The sequence below is a fragment of the Balaenoptera ricei genome, chromosome X, assembly GCF_028023285.1.
Source record: "Balaenoptera ricei isolate mBalRic1 chromosome X, mBalRic1.hap2, whole genome shotgun sequence".
NCBI classification, from domain to species: domain Eukaryota; kingdom Metazoa; phylum Chordata; class Mammalia; order Artiodactyla; family Balaenopteridae; genus Balaenoptera; species Balaenoptera ricei.
This window is the reverse complement of record NC_082660.1, coordinates 96,443,509-96,459,924: the sequence shown is the minus strand read 5'-3', so window position 1 is coordinate 96,459,924 and position 16,416 is coordinate 96,443,509. Positions and strand designations below refer to the sequence as shown.

The following is a 16,416-nucleotide window of genomic DNA, read 5'->3' as shown; positions in this document are numbered from 1 at the left end:
TATAGCTCAATAAAACTGGAAGAAAACAGAAAAGCAAACAAAACAAACAAAATAAAACCATCTTGACGGCCATATTCCCAGGGTTGGCCAAGGGCCAAGCATGGTTTCCTGGGAGACTTTCAAGGAGTAAGCAGCTAGATCTACTGTGTTGTCTCTTTCCTTACAATCTACTCTCTCTCTCTCAATCATGGTCTTTTTAACAACAAAACAGTTGTTTTGGGCTTTTACAATTAGTAAAGCGTTTAGGTATAAGGTAAGCAAGAACAACATAACCATATCTAATACTTGCAGAAGGCAATGAAGGATGAAAATAGGTTCAAAGAAATAATTCTTCCAATCTATAAGACCATTTAAAACATCTTTATATTGATGTACCAATTTAATTATCTGTTTACTCCCTTGATCTATGGCCACTTGAACTTTGGGATAAACTTGTACAGAGCTATTTAAAGTAATGAACTATATCTAATTCTTCCTCAGGCCAGTCACTCTCCATTGGTATCACATCCTGGGGAGGTTTTAGTTCAGCTTCCCAATACATTTGATTATCATAAGATGTATTTATATAAGGCAGTTGAACCTTACCAACAATACCAGTATTACACCATATCACAGTATGGTTATGATACAGTTTCATCTGGTTACAAAAGAAGTCAGGAAGTATTACAGAAGTGTTTATTAAATCTTCCTAGAAGAAATTGTTCTTTGCCCACATACCAGATATTATGATGGACAAGTGTTACCACCAGTGGTGAGGATTCTGTCATTTCTAGGTTCCATGTTAGCTGAGGACAAAGTCAATCATTTGTCTCAACTCACACTATTATACAGTTTTCCCACTGACTGTTGTGCAGCAAGGCTGTCTCCCTCCCATGGGGAATACACGGGTATCATTCAGTATTATTCCTATTCCTATAACTCATCTTATTTTGGTCCATCCTTTGGGAGAGGTCAGTCAGAGATCAGCAATGTAAGTTACAATTTCACCCAGGAAATTTCCATAAGTTTGGGGCTCTGCATGTGTCTCAAAGATGCTCTTCCTGAACTTCCATAAGTAAAAATGGAAGGCCATTACCCCATGACTACCTAGGTCCCCATGTGGAGTAAAATAGTTAACAGACCCTGCTGTGTCAGAGTATATGCTCTTTCCAAGTGTTGAGTGCTAACATTCTCTAGCATTATGTATTGGGTCTGTGTGACCATATTACTAAGTCTTTATCATCTTTCCAAGTGGATTCCCATTCTTTTCTCTGCTCTTGGAAGATGATTCCTACCAATCTATTTCAGAGAGTAAATTCTTTTCTTCTGAAAGACAGTTTTCATTAAAAGTAAATTCAGCTTGTTCCATTATACGAAGGCCAGCTTCTATTTCACCTAGACCCCCGTTTTGTTTCACTGGCCAATGTTTAATCCAACACATACCTTGTTTCCACTGAGTATTGACTGCTTGAGTAAGGTTAAGGTACATGTACTATATCCCAAAAAAGCTGGGTGTCCCATGCAAGAGTCAAGTGTATAATGGTGACTCCCAAACTCAGTTTAGTTTGAGCATGCCAGAAGGTTTTCCATAATCTTCCTTGTCTTAGGTTAGGGTTGTTCCCAGTGAAGACATGAATCCACCATATAATACCTAATATGTTATTTTCATTCACAACCCATTGATATTTTTCATCTTGTTTAAAAGCTTTCCATCCACAAAAACAGGGATGATGTGTGTTCTTGCACATCATACTATGGCATATCAAGCATACGACCACTATATGCTGTCCATTATAATTGGGCATTTTGGTCATCAAAATTTATGGTTATACATTTATCAGTTTGCCTGACATTATTTACTATGTGTCGTAATGGTTCAGAGGGAAGACATTCCTGATTATTCTAATGAATTTTAACAAAGGTAAATTTTCATTACTCAGTTTCAGTACTATTTTTACCAGTAAAATGGGGATAATGCAGTTAAATATTTAGTGATAGTTATAACCATCATAGGCATCAAGCTTTATGTTTTAAAAATAAGAAGTCAGGAAAATTAAATAACATGTAAATGACATTTCAGCACTCTCAAGTATATATAAGCAAAAGGGATTATCAGTCATATATTTAATCCTTTAGTCACCAAAGGATAAACAAATATAGCCCATTAAGTAGTGAAAAATGCCCTCTCAAAAGCCTTATCTAAAAGGTGAGGGTTTTTTTTTTAATTTTTTAATTTAATTTTATTTTTTTATACAGCAGGTTCTTATTAGTCATCAATTTTATACACATCAGTGTATACATGTCAATCCCAATCGCCCAGTTCATCACACCACCCCCCCATCCCCCCGCTGCTTTCCCCCCTTGGTGTCCATACGTTTGTTCTCTACATCTGTGTCTCAATTTCTGCCCTGCAAACCGGTTCATCTGTACCATTTTCCTAGGATCCACATATACGCGTTAATATACGATAATTGTTTTTCTCTTTCTGACTTACTTCACTCTGTATGACAGTCTCTAGATCCATCCACGTCTCTACAAATGACCCAATTTCATTTCCTTTTATGGCTGAGTAATATTCCATTGTATATATGTGCCACATCTTCTTTATCCATTCATCTGTTGATGGACATTTAGGTTGCTTCCATGACCTGGATATCGTAAGGAGTGCTGCAATGAACATTGGGGTGCATGTGTCTGTTTGAATTATGGTTTTCTCAGAGTATATGCCCAGTAGTGGGATTGCTGGGTCATATGGTAATTCTATTTTTAGTTTTTTAAGGCACCTCCATACTGTTCTCCATAGTGGCTGTATCAATTTACATTCCCACCAACAGTGCAAGAGGGTTCCCTTTCCTCCACACCCTTTCCAGCATTTCTTGTTTGTAGATTCTCTGATGATGCCCATCCTAACTGGTGTGAGGTGATACCTCATTGTAGTTTTGATTTGCATTTCTCTAATAATTAGTGATGTTGACCAGCTTTTCATGTGCTTCTTGGCCATCTGTATGTCTTCTTTGGAGAAGTGTCTATTTAGGTCTTCTTCCCATTTTTGGTTGGGTTGTTTGTTTTTTTAATATTGAGCTGCATGAGCTGTTTATATATTTTGGATATTAATCCTTCGTCCATTGATTCGTTTGCAAATATTTTCTCCCATTCTGAGGGTTGTCTTTTCGTCTTGTTTATGGCTTCCTTTGCTGTGCAAAAGCTTTGAAGTTTCATTAGGTCCCATTTGTTTATTTTTGTTTTTATTTCCATTACTCTAGGAGGTGGATCAAAAAAGATCTTGCTGTGATTTATGTCAAACAGTGTTCTTCCTATGTTTTCCTCTAAGAGTTTTATAGTGTCCGGTCTTACATTTAGGTCTCGAATCCATTTTGAGTTTATTTTTGTGTATGGTGTTAGGGAGTGTTCTAATTTCATTCTCTTACATGTAGCTGTCCAGTTTTCCCAGCACCACTTATTGAAGAGGCTGTCTTTTCTCAATTGTATATCCTTGCCTCCTTTGTCATAGATTAGTTGACCATAGGTGGGTGGGTTTACCTCTGGGCTTTCTATCTTGTTCCATTGATCTATGTTTCTGTTTTTGTGCCAGTACCATATTGTCTTGATTACTGTAGCTTTGTATTATAGTCTGAAGTCAGGGAGTCTGATTCCTCCAGCTCCGTTTTTTTCCCTCAAGACTGCTTTGGCTATTTGGGGTCTTTTGTGTCTCCATACAAATTTTAAGATTTTTTGTTCTACTTCTGTAAAAAATGCCATTGATAATTTGATAGGGATTGCATTGAATCTGTAGGTTGCTCTGGGTAATAAAGTCATTTTCACAATCTTGATTCTTCCAATCCAAGAACATGGTATATCTCTCCATCTGTTGGTATCATCTTTAATTTCTTTCATCAGTGTCTTATAGTTTTCTGCATACAGGTCTTTTGTCCCCCTAGGTAGGTTTATTCCTAGGTAGTTTTTTCTTTTTATTGCAATGGTAAATAGGAGTGTTTCCTTAATTTCTCTTTCAGATTTTTCATCATTAGTGTATAGGAATGCAAGAGATTTCTGTGCGTTAATTTTGTATCCTGCAACTTTACCAAATTCATTGATTAGACCTAGTAGTTTTCTGGTGGCATCTTTAGGATTCTCTATGTATAGTATCATGTCATCTGCAAACAGTGACAGTTTTACTTCTTCTTTTCCAATTTGTATTCCTTTTATTTCCTTTTCTTCTCTGATTGCCGTGGCTAGGACTTCCAAAACTATGTTGAGTAATAGTGGTGAGAGTGGACATCCTTGTCTCGTTCCTGATCTTAAAGGAAATGCTTTCAGTTTTTCACCATTGAGAATGATGTTTGCTGTGGATTTGTCATATATGGCCTTTATTATGTTCAGGTAGGTTCCCTCTATGCCCACTTTCTGGAGAGTTTTTATCATAAATGGGTGTTGAATTTTGTCAGAAGCTTTTTCTGCATCTATTGAGATGATCATATGGTTTTTATTCTTCAATTTGGTAATATGGTGTATCACATTGATTGATTTGCATATATTGAAGAATCCTTGCATCCCTGGGATAAATCCCACTTGATCATGGTGTATGACCCTTTCAATGTGTTGTTGGATTCTGTTTGCTAGTATTTTGTTGAGGATTTTTGCATCTACATTCATCAGTGATATTGGTTTGTAATTTTCTTTTTTTGTAGTATCTTTGTCTGGTTTTGGTATCAGGGTGATGGTGGCCTCATAGAATGAGTTTGGGAGTGTTCCTTCCTCTGCAGTATTTTGGAAGAGTTTGAGAAGGATGGGTGTTAGCTCTTCTCTAAATGTTTGATAGAATTCCCCTGTGAAGCCATCTGGTCCTGGACTTTTGTTTGTTGGAAGATTTTTAGTCACAGTTTCAATTTCATTACTTGTGATTGGTCTGTTCATATTTTCTATTTCTTCCTGGTTCAGTCTTCGAAGGTTATACCTTTCTAAGAATTTGTCCATTTCTTCCAGGTTGTCCATTTTATTGGCATAAAGTTGCTTGTAGTAGTCTCTTAGGATGCTTTGTATTTCTGCGGTGTCTGTTGTAACTTCTCCTTTTTCATTTCTAATTTTATTGATTTCAGTCCTCTCCCTCTTTTTCTTGATAAGTCTGGCTAATGGTTTATCAGTTTTGTTTATCTTCTCAAAGAACCAGCTTTTAGTTTTATTGATCTTTGCTATAGTTTTCTTTGTTTCTATATCATTTATTTCTGCTCTGATCTTTATGATTTCTTTCCTTCTGCTAACTTTGGGTTTTGTTTGTTCTTCTTTCTCTAGTTCCTTTAGGTATAGGGTTAGATTGTTTATTTGAGATTTTTCTTGTTTCTTGAGGTAGGCTTGTATAGCTATAAACTTCCCTCTTAGAACTGCTTTTGCTGCATCCCATAGATTTTGGATCATCGTGTTTTCATTGTCATTTGTCTCTAGGTATTTTTTGATTTCCTCTTTGATTTCTTCAGTGATCTCTTGGTTATGTAGTAACGTATTGTCTAGCCTCCATGTGTTTGTGATTTTTTATGTTTTTTTCCCTGTAATTCACTTCTAATCTCATAGCGTTGTGGTCAGAAAAGATGCTTGATACGATTTCAATTTTCTTAAATTTACTGAGGCTTGATTCGTGACCCAGGGTGTGATCTATCCTGGAGAATGTTCCATGTGCACTTGAGAAGAAAGTGTAATCTGCTGTTTCTGGATGGAATGTCCTATGAATATCAATTACTTCTGTCTGGTCTATTGTGTCATTTAAAGCTTGTGTTTCCTTATTAATTTTCTGTGTGGATGATGTGTCCATTGGTGTAAGTGAGGTATTAACGTCCCCCACTATTACTGTGTTACTGTCGATTTCCTCTTTTATACCTGTAAGCAGTTGCCTTATGTATTGAGGTGCTCCTATGTTGGGTGCATATATATTTATAATTCTTATATCTTCCTCTTGGATTGATTCCTTGATCATTATGTAGTGTTCTTCCTTGTCTCTTGTAACATTCTTTTTTTTTTTTTTTTTTTTTTTTTAAATTTATTTATTTATTTATTTATTTTTGGCTGTGTTGGGTCTTCGTTTCTGTGCGAGGGCTTTCTCCAGTTGCGGCGAGCGGGGGCCACTCTTCATCGCGGTGCGCGGGCCTCTCACTATCGCGGCCTCTCTCTTGTTGCAGAGCACAGGCTCCAGACGCGCAGGCTCAGTAGTTGTGGCTCACGGGCCTAGCCGCTCCGCGGCATGTGGGATCTTCCCAGACCAGGGCTCGAACCCGTGTCCCCTGCATTGGCAGGCGGATTCTTAACCACTGCGCCACCAGGGAAGCCCTGTAACATTCTTTATTTTAAAGTCTATTTTATCTGATATGAGTATTGCTACTCCAGCTTTCTTCTGATTTCCATTTGCATGGAATATCTTTTTCCATCCCCTCACTTTCAGCCTGTATGTGCCCCTAGGTCTGAAGTGGGTCTCTTGTAGACAGCATATATATGGGTCTTGTTTTTGTATCCATTCAGCAAGCCTGTGTCTTTTGGTTGGAGCATTTAATCCATTCATGTTTAAGGTAATTATCGATATGTATGTTCCTATGACCATTTTCTTAATTGTTTTGGGTTTGTTTTTGTAGGTCCTCTTCTTGTCTTGTGTTTCCCACTTAGAGAAGTTCCTTTAGTATTTGTTGTAGAGCTGGTTTGGTGGCAATGAATTCTCTTAGCTTTTGCTTGTCTGTAAAGCTTTTGATTTCTCCATCGAATCTGAATGAGATCCTTGCCAGGTAGAGTAATGTTGGTTGTAGGTTCTTCCCTTTCATCACTTTAAGTATATCATGACACTCCCTTCTGGCTTGTAGAGTTTCTGCTGTGAAATCAGCTGTTAACCTTATGGGAGTTCCCTTGTATATTATTTGTCATTTTTCCCTTGCTGCTTTCAATAATTTTTCTTTGTCTTTAATTTTTGCCACTTTGATTACTATGTGTCTCAGCGTGTTTCTCCTTGGGTTTATCCTGTATGGGACTCGCTGCACTTCCTGGACTTGGGTGGCTATTTCCTTTCCCATGTTATGGACGTTTTCAACTATAATCTCTTCAAATATTTTCTCGGGTCCTTTCTCTCTCTCTTCTCCTTCTGGGACCCCTATAATGCGAATGTTGTTGCGTTTAATGTTGTCCCAGAGGTCTCTTAGGCTGTCTTCATTTCTTTTCAGTCTTTTTTCTTTATTCCACCGCAGCAGTGAATTCCACCATTCTGTCTTCCAGGTCACTTATCCATTCTTCTGCCCCAGTTATTCTGCTATTGATTCCTTCTAGTGTAGTTTTCATTTCAGTTATTGTATTGTTCATCTCTGTTTGTTTGTTCTTTAATTCTTCTAGGTCTTTGTTAAACATTTCTTGCATCTTCTCGATCTTTGCCTCCATTCTTTTTCCGAGGTCCTGGATCATCTTCACTATCATTATTCTGAATTCTTTTTCTGGAAGGTTGCCTACCTACCTCCACTTCATTTAGTTGTTTTTCTGGGGTTTTATCTTGTTCCTTCAGCTGGTACATAGCCCTCTGCCTTTTCATCTTGTCTTTCTGTGAATGTGGTTTTTGTTCCACAGGCTGCAGGATTGTAGTTCTTGCTTCTGCTGTCTGCCCTCTGGTGGATGAGGCTATCTAAGAGGCTTGTGCAAGTTTCCTGATGGGAGGGACTGGTGGTGGGTAGAGCTGACTGTTGCTCTGGTGGGCAGAGCTCAGTAAAACTTTAATCCGCTTGACTGCTGATGGGTGGGGCTGGGTTCCCTCCCTGTTGGTTGTTTGGCCTGAGGCAACCCAACACTGGAGCCTACCTGGGCTCTTTGGTGGGGCTAATGGCAGACTCTGGGAGGGCTCATGCCAAGGAATACTTCCCAGAACTTCTGCTGCCAGTGTCCTTGTCCCCACAGTGAGCCACAGCCACCGCCCGCCTCTGCAGGAGACCCTCCAACACTAGCAGGTAGGTCTGGTTCAGTCTCCCCTGGGGTCACTGCTCCTTCCCCTGGGTCCCGATGCGCACACTACTTTGTGTGTGCCCTCCAAGAGTGGAGTCTCTGTTTCCCCCAGTCCTGTTGATGTCCTGCAATCAAATCCCACTAGCCTTCAAAGTCTGATTCTCTAGGAATTCCTCCTCCCGTTCCCGGACCCCCAGGTGGAAGCCTGACGTGGGGCTCAGAACCTTCACTCCAGTGGGTGTACTTCCGTGGTATAAGTGTTCTCCAGTCTGTGAGTCACCCACCCAGCAGTTACGGGATTTGATTTTACTGTGATTGCGCCCCTCCTACCGTCTCATTGTGGCTTCTCCTTTGTCTTTGGATGTGGGGTACCTTTTTTGGTGAGTTGCAGTGTCTTCCTGTCGATGATTGTCCAGCAGCCAGTTGTGATTCTGGTGTTCTCACAAGAGGGAGTGAGAGCACGTCCTTCTACTCTGCCATCTTGGTTCAGGGCTGGTGAGGTGAGAAGTTTTAATGCTATTCTTAACCACTTGTACAGAAGTTGATTTTCTTAAGATATATTATAAACTATGAAAATTACTTGAGTGATGAGACCGGAGTCAAATATCCAATGGAGCTTGTGCAACACCAGACAGTTCTTTATAAACTACATTACTTGCTTATGGGGTTTAATGCCACATTAATAGATATAATATAGCACTTGGAGTACAGAAATACATACCCTACCATGAACATGCACAAACCAAACACTGTAACTATAAACTTTGAGCCAAACACTCTTGTCATTGTAACTACAACCTTTGAATAGTTCGTCATACTGGATACCAATTTCTTTCCAACTTCAGAGATAAAATCAACACAGTATACAGATGCCAAATATTAACACAGGGTGAAACTATTGAATGGCCCGGCACAGGAATTTTAAACATCCTTTTGACCACAGCTAGTAACGGGCTGAACCTGCCACCAATGTGATAAGCTGCTTCTCTAAGGAGAAGTACAGAAGTCAATTAACTTTAAACATTGAGATAATCATCACTCATTACCACATGCTGGTGTCTAAATCTTTACAAAGGTTTTATAATAAGATTTCAATTTTTCATCTGTTCCCAAATTTAATTAACCTTCTTGCCATATAGAAATCCTCACTGCTTCCCTACTCTCAAATAAATTGGGTTCATCTTTGCTTATTCGAGAAAGAGTGCATGAAGTGGCCAGAATTTCACTGCCTTTGGAGGAACTTCTCAGTACATATAAAATACAATCTTGCCCCCACTATATGATCAGCCGAAAGCCTTAAATCCCTACTAATCATTCTGGAGAAGTGGCACACCACTCTGCTGTTGTGTTGAGAATTCTCGAGAGGGAGAGGAGGTTAAGAAATGACGGTGGCATGGACCAGAGTGGAAGCAATGGACGTGGTGAGAAGTAATCGGATTCTGGATATATAATGAAGGTAGAAAACAACAGGACTTGCTGATGGAGGTTATACGGGAAGTGAAAGAGAAGAATAAAGAATTAACTCCAAGGTTTCTGGCCTGGGATCAAGAGAAGTTCTTCTGAAAATGGAAGCAATTAATAGCATGTTTGGGTGTCTACAGTAACAGAAGACAAGGCAGAGGATATTGGGTATGGACACAGATGCAGATATATGGGTACATGTGGTGGAAGCTTGTGGAAGTACCCTTGATTACTTCAATTTTCTCAGTGGAATAAGATCCAAAATACAAGTTGAGAGTAAAGTTGGAGGACGTGTTGGAGGTTTAAGGAGAAAGGAATATGTATGATTAGTAACCTAGGAAAGGAGAGGAAATGGCTAAGAAAACATGGCATGATTGTTGGGCAGCAGTAAGCAAACTCACTCTGAGTTTGTGATCATAAATTTAAAATGAGATTAGCCTGTATAGATGCTAATGTTTTTCTCCTACTTCAGCTAAGCAAAGAACTGGCATAGAGTAGGTGGGAAGTAGGATTTAATCAGGGTTGGGTTTTGACAGCAAGTTAACAAAGAGAGAGAAGGGCCAAGGAAACTGAAGACGTATGCATGGGAGTGGCCATGGAAGTTAAGCTGGGTAAGGAAGAGAAGTAAGGATATAAGAGGGATGAGGGGCACTTTAAAGGTGGTAGGATCAATGCCATATAACCAGAGGTTCTTCCCTGTTCAATGATGCTTTGGTATTTTTGTTCTATTATTTCTATACTTTGTACCTGTTTATACATCAGCTGTTAAAATATGGGAGAAATTATGAATGTGTGACTCTGTTTGGAGCCTAGTACTATATGATCCACAATTAGATCTTTAAACTTGCCTACTCATGACATTCAGCCTAGTCTCTCTTCCCAGCCCTGCCCTCAAATGCAAATGCACACACGTACAGGCACACACTTACATGTAAAATAACAGTGGTTACCTTTGGGTGATGACTACAGTTTTGTTGTTGTTGTTATATGGAGTTGTGGGTGAAGGTTTTTTTCCCTTGTACTTTCTAGTTTCTAAATTTTCTATATTGCGTATGAAATGCTTTTGTAATTTAGAAAAAATATGTAAAGGAACATATGTATTTACACCCATATATACTTAAATGCTGGCTGTGCTCCCTAATGAGGTATTAGAAGACTTAACCAGGCAGGATTAAGGCCATAGACATATTTCAGAAAATAAGAGATTTCAGAGGATAGAAGGTGACATACTTTTAAAAACTACCAGTTTTCACAAAACATATGCATGGATCATTGTCCAGCAAGTGAAGTATATTAAAATGCATGACACTGAATCTACAATTAAAACAGTAAAATATTTTTAAATTGGAAGAAAGGGCCATTACAAACCTGCTTCCTGCTTTGAGCTCTCGCATTCCGTAATCTTCGAGCAGAATAAAAGATAAAATAGCCCACAGTTGCTGCCGTAATAATAAAAAAGGACACAGAAACGAAGAAAATTGAATAGTGATTCACCCAAGGGCCATGTTTTTTCCCTACTTCAATGACCATTGTTACTTGTATGCCTCTTTGAATAGATTGTAGAATTTTTGTGCCTTTCAGATTGCCGATCATGATTGCAACGATGTCTCCTGCACCTGTAAAAGAAAAGGAATTCAGTTTTAGTTTGGTAAAGCATTCTTAGTATAAAAATCCAATTGCTAAAATGATTTTAAATGACACTCAATGAGACAAAGGAAGGACATTCATTCAATTAACATTTATTGGGCACATATGCATATGAAAGTTATAGGGAATATAAACATGCTGAGACTTGGTTACTGATCTTAAGGAACTCATAGTTTAGTAAGGAACCTATGATATATAACAAACACCTCCCCTCTCCTCAGGTTTGCCACCTATAATTCAAAAGTATTGGGTTTGGGGCCCAATTTGCCTCTTACATGAAGGCTTTCTTAAAGACAAGTAGTCACCTGGATGGTAGGGAATTCTCCTAGAGAATCTGAGATTTGAGAAAGACAAAACTATTTAACTATATGTTTCCCAATTTATAAAGTGATAAACTATCTCATGAGCTCGCTACTAAAATGTATAAGGATCTACATATCAGGATTAGTAATTTGAGACAAATAATGATTACAAGCCCAAATGGACAACCTATATATATGTCCATGTGCCATTTTTCTATATCTTCAAGAGCAATGTAAAATTTGTCCAAGATGCTCTAAGGTTTTGCATGGACCTAATCAGGTTAGCAATGAATATAACATGTAAAATTGATAGAAAGGTGTTTCTATTCAACCCCAACTAAAGTCAAGTCTGAAATCAGACTAAACTTATTACTTAGTCTAATCGTCTATAAGTCTTAGTCTAAAGGCCAAATCTCTATAACATCTCCCACTTTACCGACTTTATAAATCTTGTGATAAAAATAAAGAACAGACATTATCTTTCCCAGTGGTGTGTGAATGTTAGATTACTCTCACCATTCCAACGCTTATCACGGTTTATATTCCTTCTAGTTTAAATAACCTGAGACCAATAATCTTTAGGAAGAGAATAGAGTTCTTTGAATGTTAATAGCATTCACTTTCAATGGATCAAATCAGGAGTATAAACCTTAAATGGCAATGTATATAGCAAAATTATTATGCAAGTAATCCCTTAAATTTATGGCCCCCAGTGGCCAAAGTCTACAAAAGATCAAGATCCTCGTCTCACTTGAAGTTACTAATTCAAAAAATATATTCATAGGGTATTATTAAAGATCCTTAAAGTTCCAAAAGACGTTATTTTTACATATGACAGCCATTTAGTTAAACCCTTTTATATAACTTTGCTGACTCATTTGCCATTACTCAGTTTGGTAACATTGACGACTCACTCTCTTCCCATTTACATGAGGAAAATCTCAAAAGCAATGGGAAGTGAAGGAGGTTGAAATGCCTTCTTTGCATCTCTTTCCTCTATCAGTATATAATGCAAATAGTCCTAAAGAACTGGCTATTTTGCAAGAGAGAGGCTCATTTTTCTCTTTATTTGGGGGCTTTACATTTCTAGCTTTGGCACTAAAAGCACAGAAATTATTTCAATTCTCTTTTGTCACTATTTGGCTTTTCTCTACAAGCCATCTATCAGGAAAATTTCTGGTTATAAAGTTTTGATTAATTATATAACCTAGCATTCATTTCTGATATTGTAACCTGAATAATCTTCGAAAGCATAGATCATTCTAAAAATGAGGTTTTGGAATATATGATCATTTTAAAGATTTCTTTTTAAATCACAGATGTGTCCTTCTAAATGTTTTTGACTAACAGAAGTTTTCATTCTTTTAGAAGATATGAGGTGGGTGGCAGGGCTGGATGCTCAGGAACATACTGGCCATTGTGGTCAAATGGAGATTAAAAAACAAGGATAGTCAAGAAATATACATTGTCTACACATAAGGAACAATGCTGTGCCTCAATCGCCCCAATTCATATTCATATATGCTATATGTAGTCCAACTATCTATTGAATTAGCTTTCTAATCATATAAAAGACCTATTTCTAAGCATTATTATATATCTCCTCCTCCCTACACCCTTGCAACTATTTAAAAACTGCTCCCCCTCCACTGTTCCTGTTCACACTTAATGGCATCACAACCCTCTGGTCACCGGGTTTAGAAACCTCAGAATCATATTTGAATACTCACTGCTAACCTAGTCAGTCACGTAGATAATACTTCCTTGGCATCTCCCATTATCAGATCCTCTGTTCCATTCCTGCTGCCCTATAATGTAGGCCCTCATAATTTCCTTGCCTGAGCTACATCAGTAACCTCCTAACTGGTCACTCTAACTCCAATTTTCCCCCTTCCCTTAAAGTTTCATCAGCCTTCCTGATTGACATTTGTCATCACTTGGTTGGATCATGCCTCTTCCCTGCTCAAAAGTCTTTAGTGGCTCCTTATTACTCGTTAAATTTCTAACTTCTTGGCCTAGCATTTAAAGCCTTACATGATCTGGTCCCAAGCCAACTTTTCCAGTTTGATGTACCTCCACTACACCCCCATCTCATGAACACTTAGATCCAGCCACATGGGATCGGCTAGTGTCATTCACTCTTCATAACTTTCCTTTTGCTCATTCTGTTCTCTCAGCCTAAAATGCTCTACATCTGCTCTGACACTCCCCCTTCCTTCTCTGCCTGTCTATGTATCACTCAAGTCCCAGCTCAAATGTTGCCTCCTGTGTTATTTTCCCGAGTTCCAAGTGAGAATGTAAATGTTCCCTCTTTGTTCCTCTGTTACTCCCTCTCTAAAGAACATTTTAAGGGCAGAGACTGTCTTTTAATTACCTACAGTAACGCTTTCCTTTATCTGGTATTGTCAGAGAATTAGGTATTCCATATAAGTTAAATTCCCAAGTAACAAAAAGTTTTACACAAATAACTTAATTTCAACAATTTTGAAAGGACATTTTAAAAAGTCATCCATACAGCCCTATTTTCCTAACTAGGATATACTGATTATGATTTACTATAGATAGCGGATCATCTTTATAAGCCATTATTTAATACAGTAGTTAGGTTATTTGTCCCCAGACTGTTACGATTTTTCACCAAAGTCACAGACTTGGAGAGCTGGAATGGACCTTAGATATCATCCAGTCTGACTCTTTCGTTTTTTAATTAATTTATTTTATTTATTTATTTTTTGGCTGCGTTTGGGTCTTTGTTGCTGCACGCGGGCTTTCTCTAGTTGCGGCGAGCAGGGGCTCCTCTTTGTTGCGGCGCGTGGGCTTCTCATTGCAGTGGCTTCTCTTGTTGCAGAGCACGGGCTCTAGGCGCATGGGCTTCAGTAGTTGTGCCACGTGGGTTCTAGAGCTCAGGCTTAGTAGTTGTGGTGCAGGGGCTTAGTTGCTCTGCGGCATGTGGGATCTTTCCAGACCAGGGCTCGAACCCATGTCCCCTGCATTGGCAGGCGGATTCTCAACCACTGCACCACCAGGGAAGCCCCTCTGACTCATTTTTGAGTTCTCACTTTGGGTAATTTTCTTTGGGGGAGAGAGGTTGTCACTTGTTGCTTCTAGCAGCATCTCTCCCCTCTTTCTAATTTTATACATCTAATCTACTGTCAGCTCTGAGAAGTCATCAAGCTTGGATCTAAACAAAGAATAAAACAGGCTCCCAGAGAGAGCTTGAGGGCTTCGGTGCAAGTACCACCCTTTGATATTTAGATTGGTTGCTCAGTGACATTTTTGTTTACTTCCTGAACCCTGGCTATGTTCTGGATAACTGAAATTGCCAGATAAAATTCATCTGTAAACTAGACCCTATTCTAAGTGCTTTACCTGTATTAACATATTTAATCCTTACATCAACCCTATAAGGTAGGCATTGCTATTATCCCATTAGAGATAAGATTGACTAACTTGCCTAGGATAACACAAGCTAAAACATGCAGAACTGGTATCTGAACCCAGGCAGTTTGGCTTCAGCGCCTCTGCTCTTCACCACCATTCTACATCAGTTCTCTATCTTCAATGAAACCTAAAGCTATTATTTCACTGCAAAAAATGAAAATTAAATAGGTACATTTGGGATGGGGAGTGGTAAATGTTTAACAACTGGCTCTTGGGGGAAGTGGAAGAAGCCTTGATTTGTAGTGTGTGCCAATTTCCATGGTATAAATACTACTCCCATGGCCATATGAATGTGGAGTTGGGAAAATATGGGTACAATTGGCTGAGTCAGATGACTCCAGTGCACCACTGGACATTACAGAGTCAAAACTTAAATACAAGTAGTATACAATTCAAAACTTATAACGAAATTACTTTGCTTATTCTTTTCACTTATTCATACCTACTTTAAAAAGCCAAAGTTCATGTACAGTCCCAGGTAAAATTTGTTTTTCTATTTGCTATTGTTAAAAACACAAAATATGTACCCTAAAACTTCAAAGAAGAACAATCAATCAGACTTCTTTTTGTGGAACGGAAAAAAAAACTTTTTCTGACTGGGGCGTGTGAGTGAATGAGTGTGTGTGTGTGTGTTTTGCTACAGCAGGCATGCCGAGCCTTTTTTCTCCCTTAAGCTTTCTTCTTGTCCTTAAAATATTGGAGATTCAAGGGGCTGTTATACTTCAGCTAATTCCAAACCTCTCAAATTAAAATTAATGACTTTGAAAGTGATCTTTTCAAAGCATCACGAAACATATTCTGTATAAAAAGTTAGCCATTTATTATAAGAAACACAGATGTGGTCGTATTCAGAACTTATTTTGAATGTTTAATTTCTCTGATTTCTGGTGTGTTGAGGAATAGAAACTTGAAGGGAACTTTGAAAATGCACACAAAGCCCAGAAGTTTTTCTCATCTTAAATAAGATTTAGAAAATGTGAAGAATGACATTTTTTCAAAGGGATGATTAAAATACAATCTTTTGCCTACTTGGAAGGATGAAGTATTGCTATTCCCTTCCTGGAGAAACTCAAAGCACTTCTTCAGTGATTATAAGAATTGATCTTCTTTGAAGACAGGAGTTCAGACACTCAAGAAAACAAGCTCAGTTAACAGAAACTTAACCTGTATCATTGAATCTATGTTCTTTATGCTGCAGAATTTTGCATATCGGTTTATTCTCTCACAGTAGTACAACAACGTATTAAATGGAAATAGTTTTAACACAATCTTTAAAATTATTGCTATATCCTTAAACCATTCTTACAGTTGATCTTTTTTTTCTTTTTAAACAGTTTGGCAGTTTCTTTTTTTAAATAAATTTATTTATCTATTTATTTATTTTTGGCTGCGTTGGGTCTTCGTTGCTGCGCGTGGGCTTTCTCTAGTTGCGGCGAGCGGGGGCTACTCTTCGTTGTGGTGCGCGGGCTTCTCACTGTGGTGGCTTCCCTTGTTGCGGAGCACGGGCTCTAGGTGCGCAGGCTTCAGTAGTTGTGCCTCACGGGCTCTAGAGCGCAGGCTCAGTAGTTGTGGCTTGCGGGCTCTAGAGCACAGGCTCAGTAGTTGTGGCACACAGGCTTAGTTGTTCCGTGGC

The 16,416-nt window shown here is 38.5% G+C and overlaps 1 protein-coding gene across 2 annotated transcripts in view; it reads right to left on the bottom strand.

Moving 5' to 3' along the window:
* RNF128 (ring finger protein 128) overlaps positions 1-16,416 on the bottom strand; it is a 101,820-nt gene that overhangs the window by 22,359 nt on the left and 63,045 nt on the right. For both annotated transcript variants that reach the window (XM_059910062.1, XM_059910061.1), the window contains exon 2: positions 10,762-11,009. In XM_059910062.1, the coding sequence (XP_059766045.1) occupies positions 10,762-11,009 (248 nt within the window). The remainder of the gene's footprint in view (positions 1-10,761; positions 11,010-16,416) is intronic.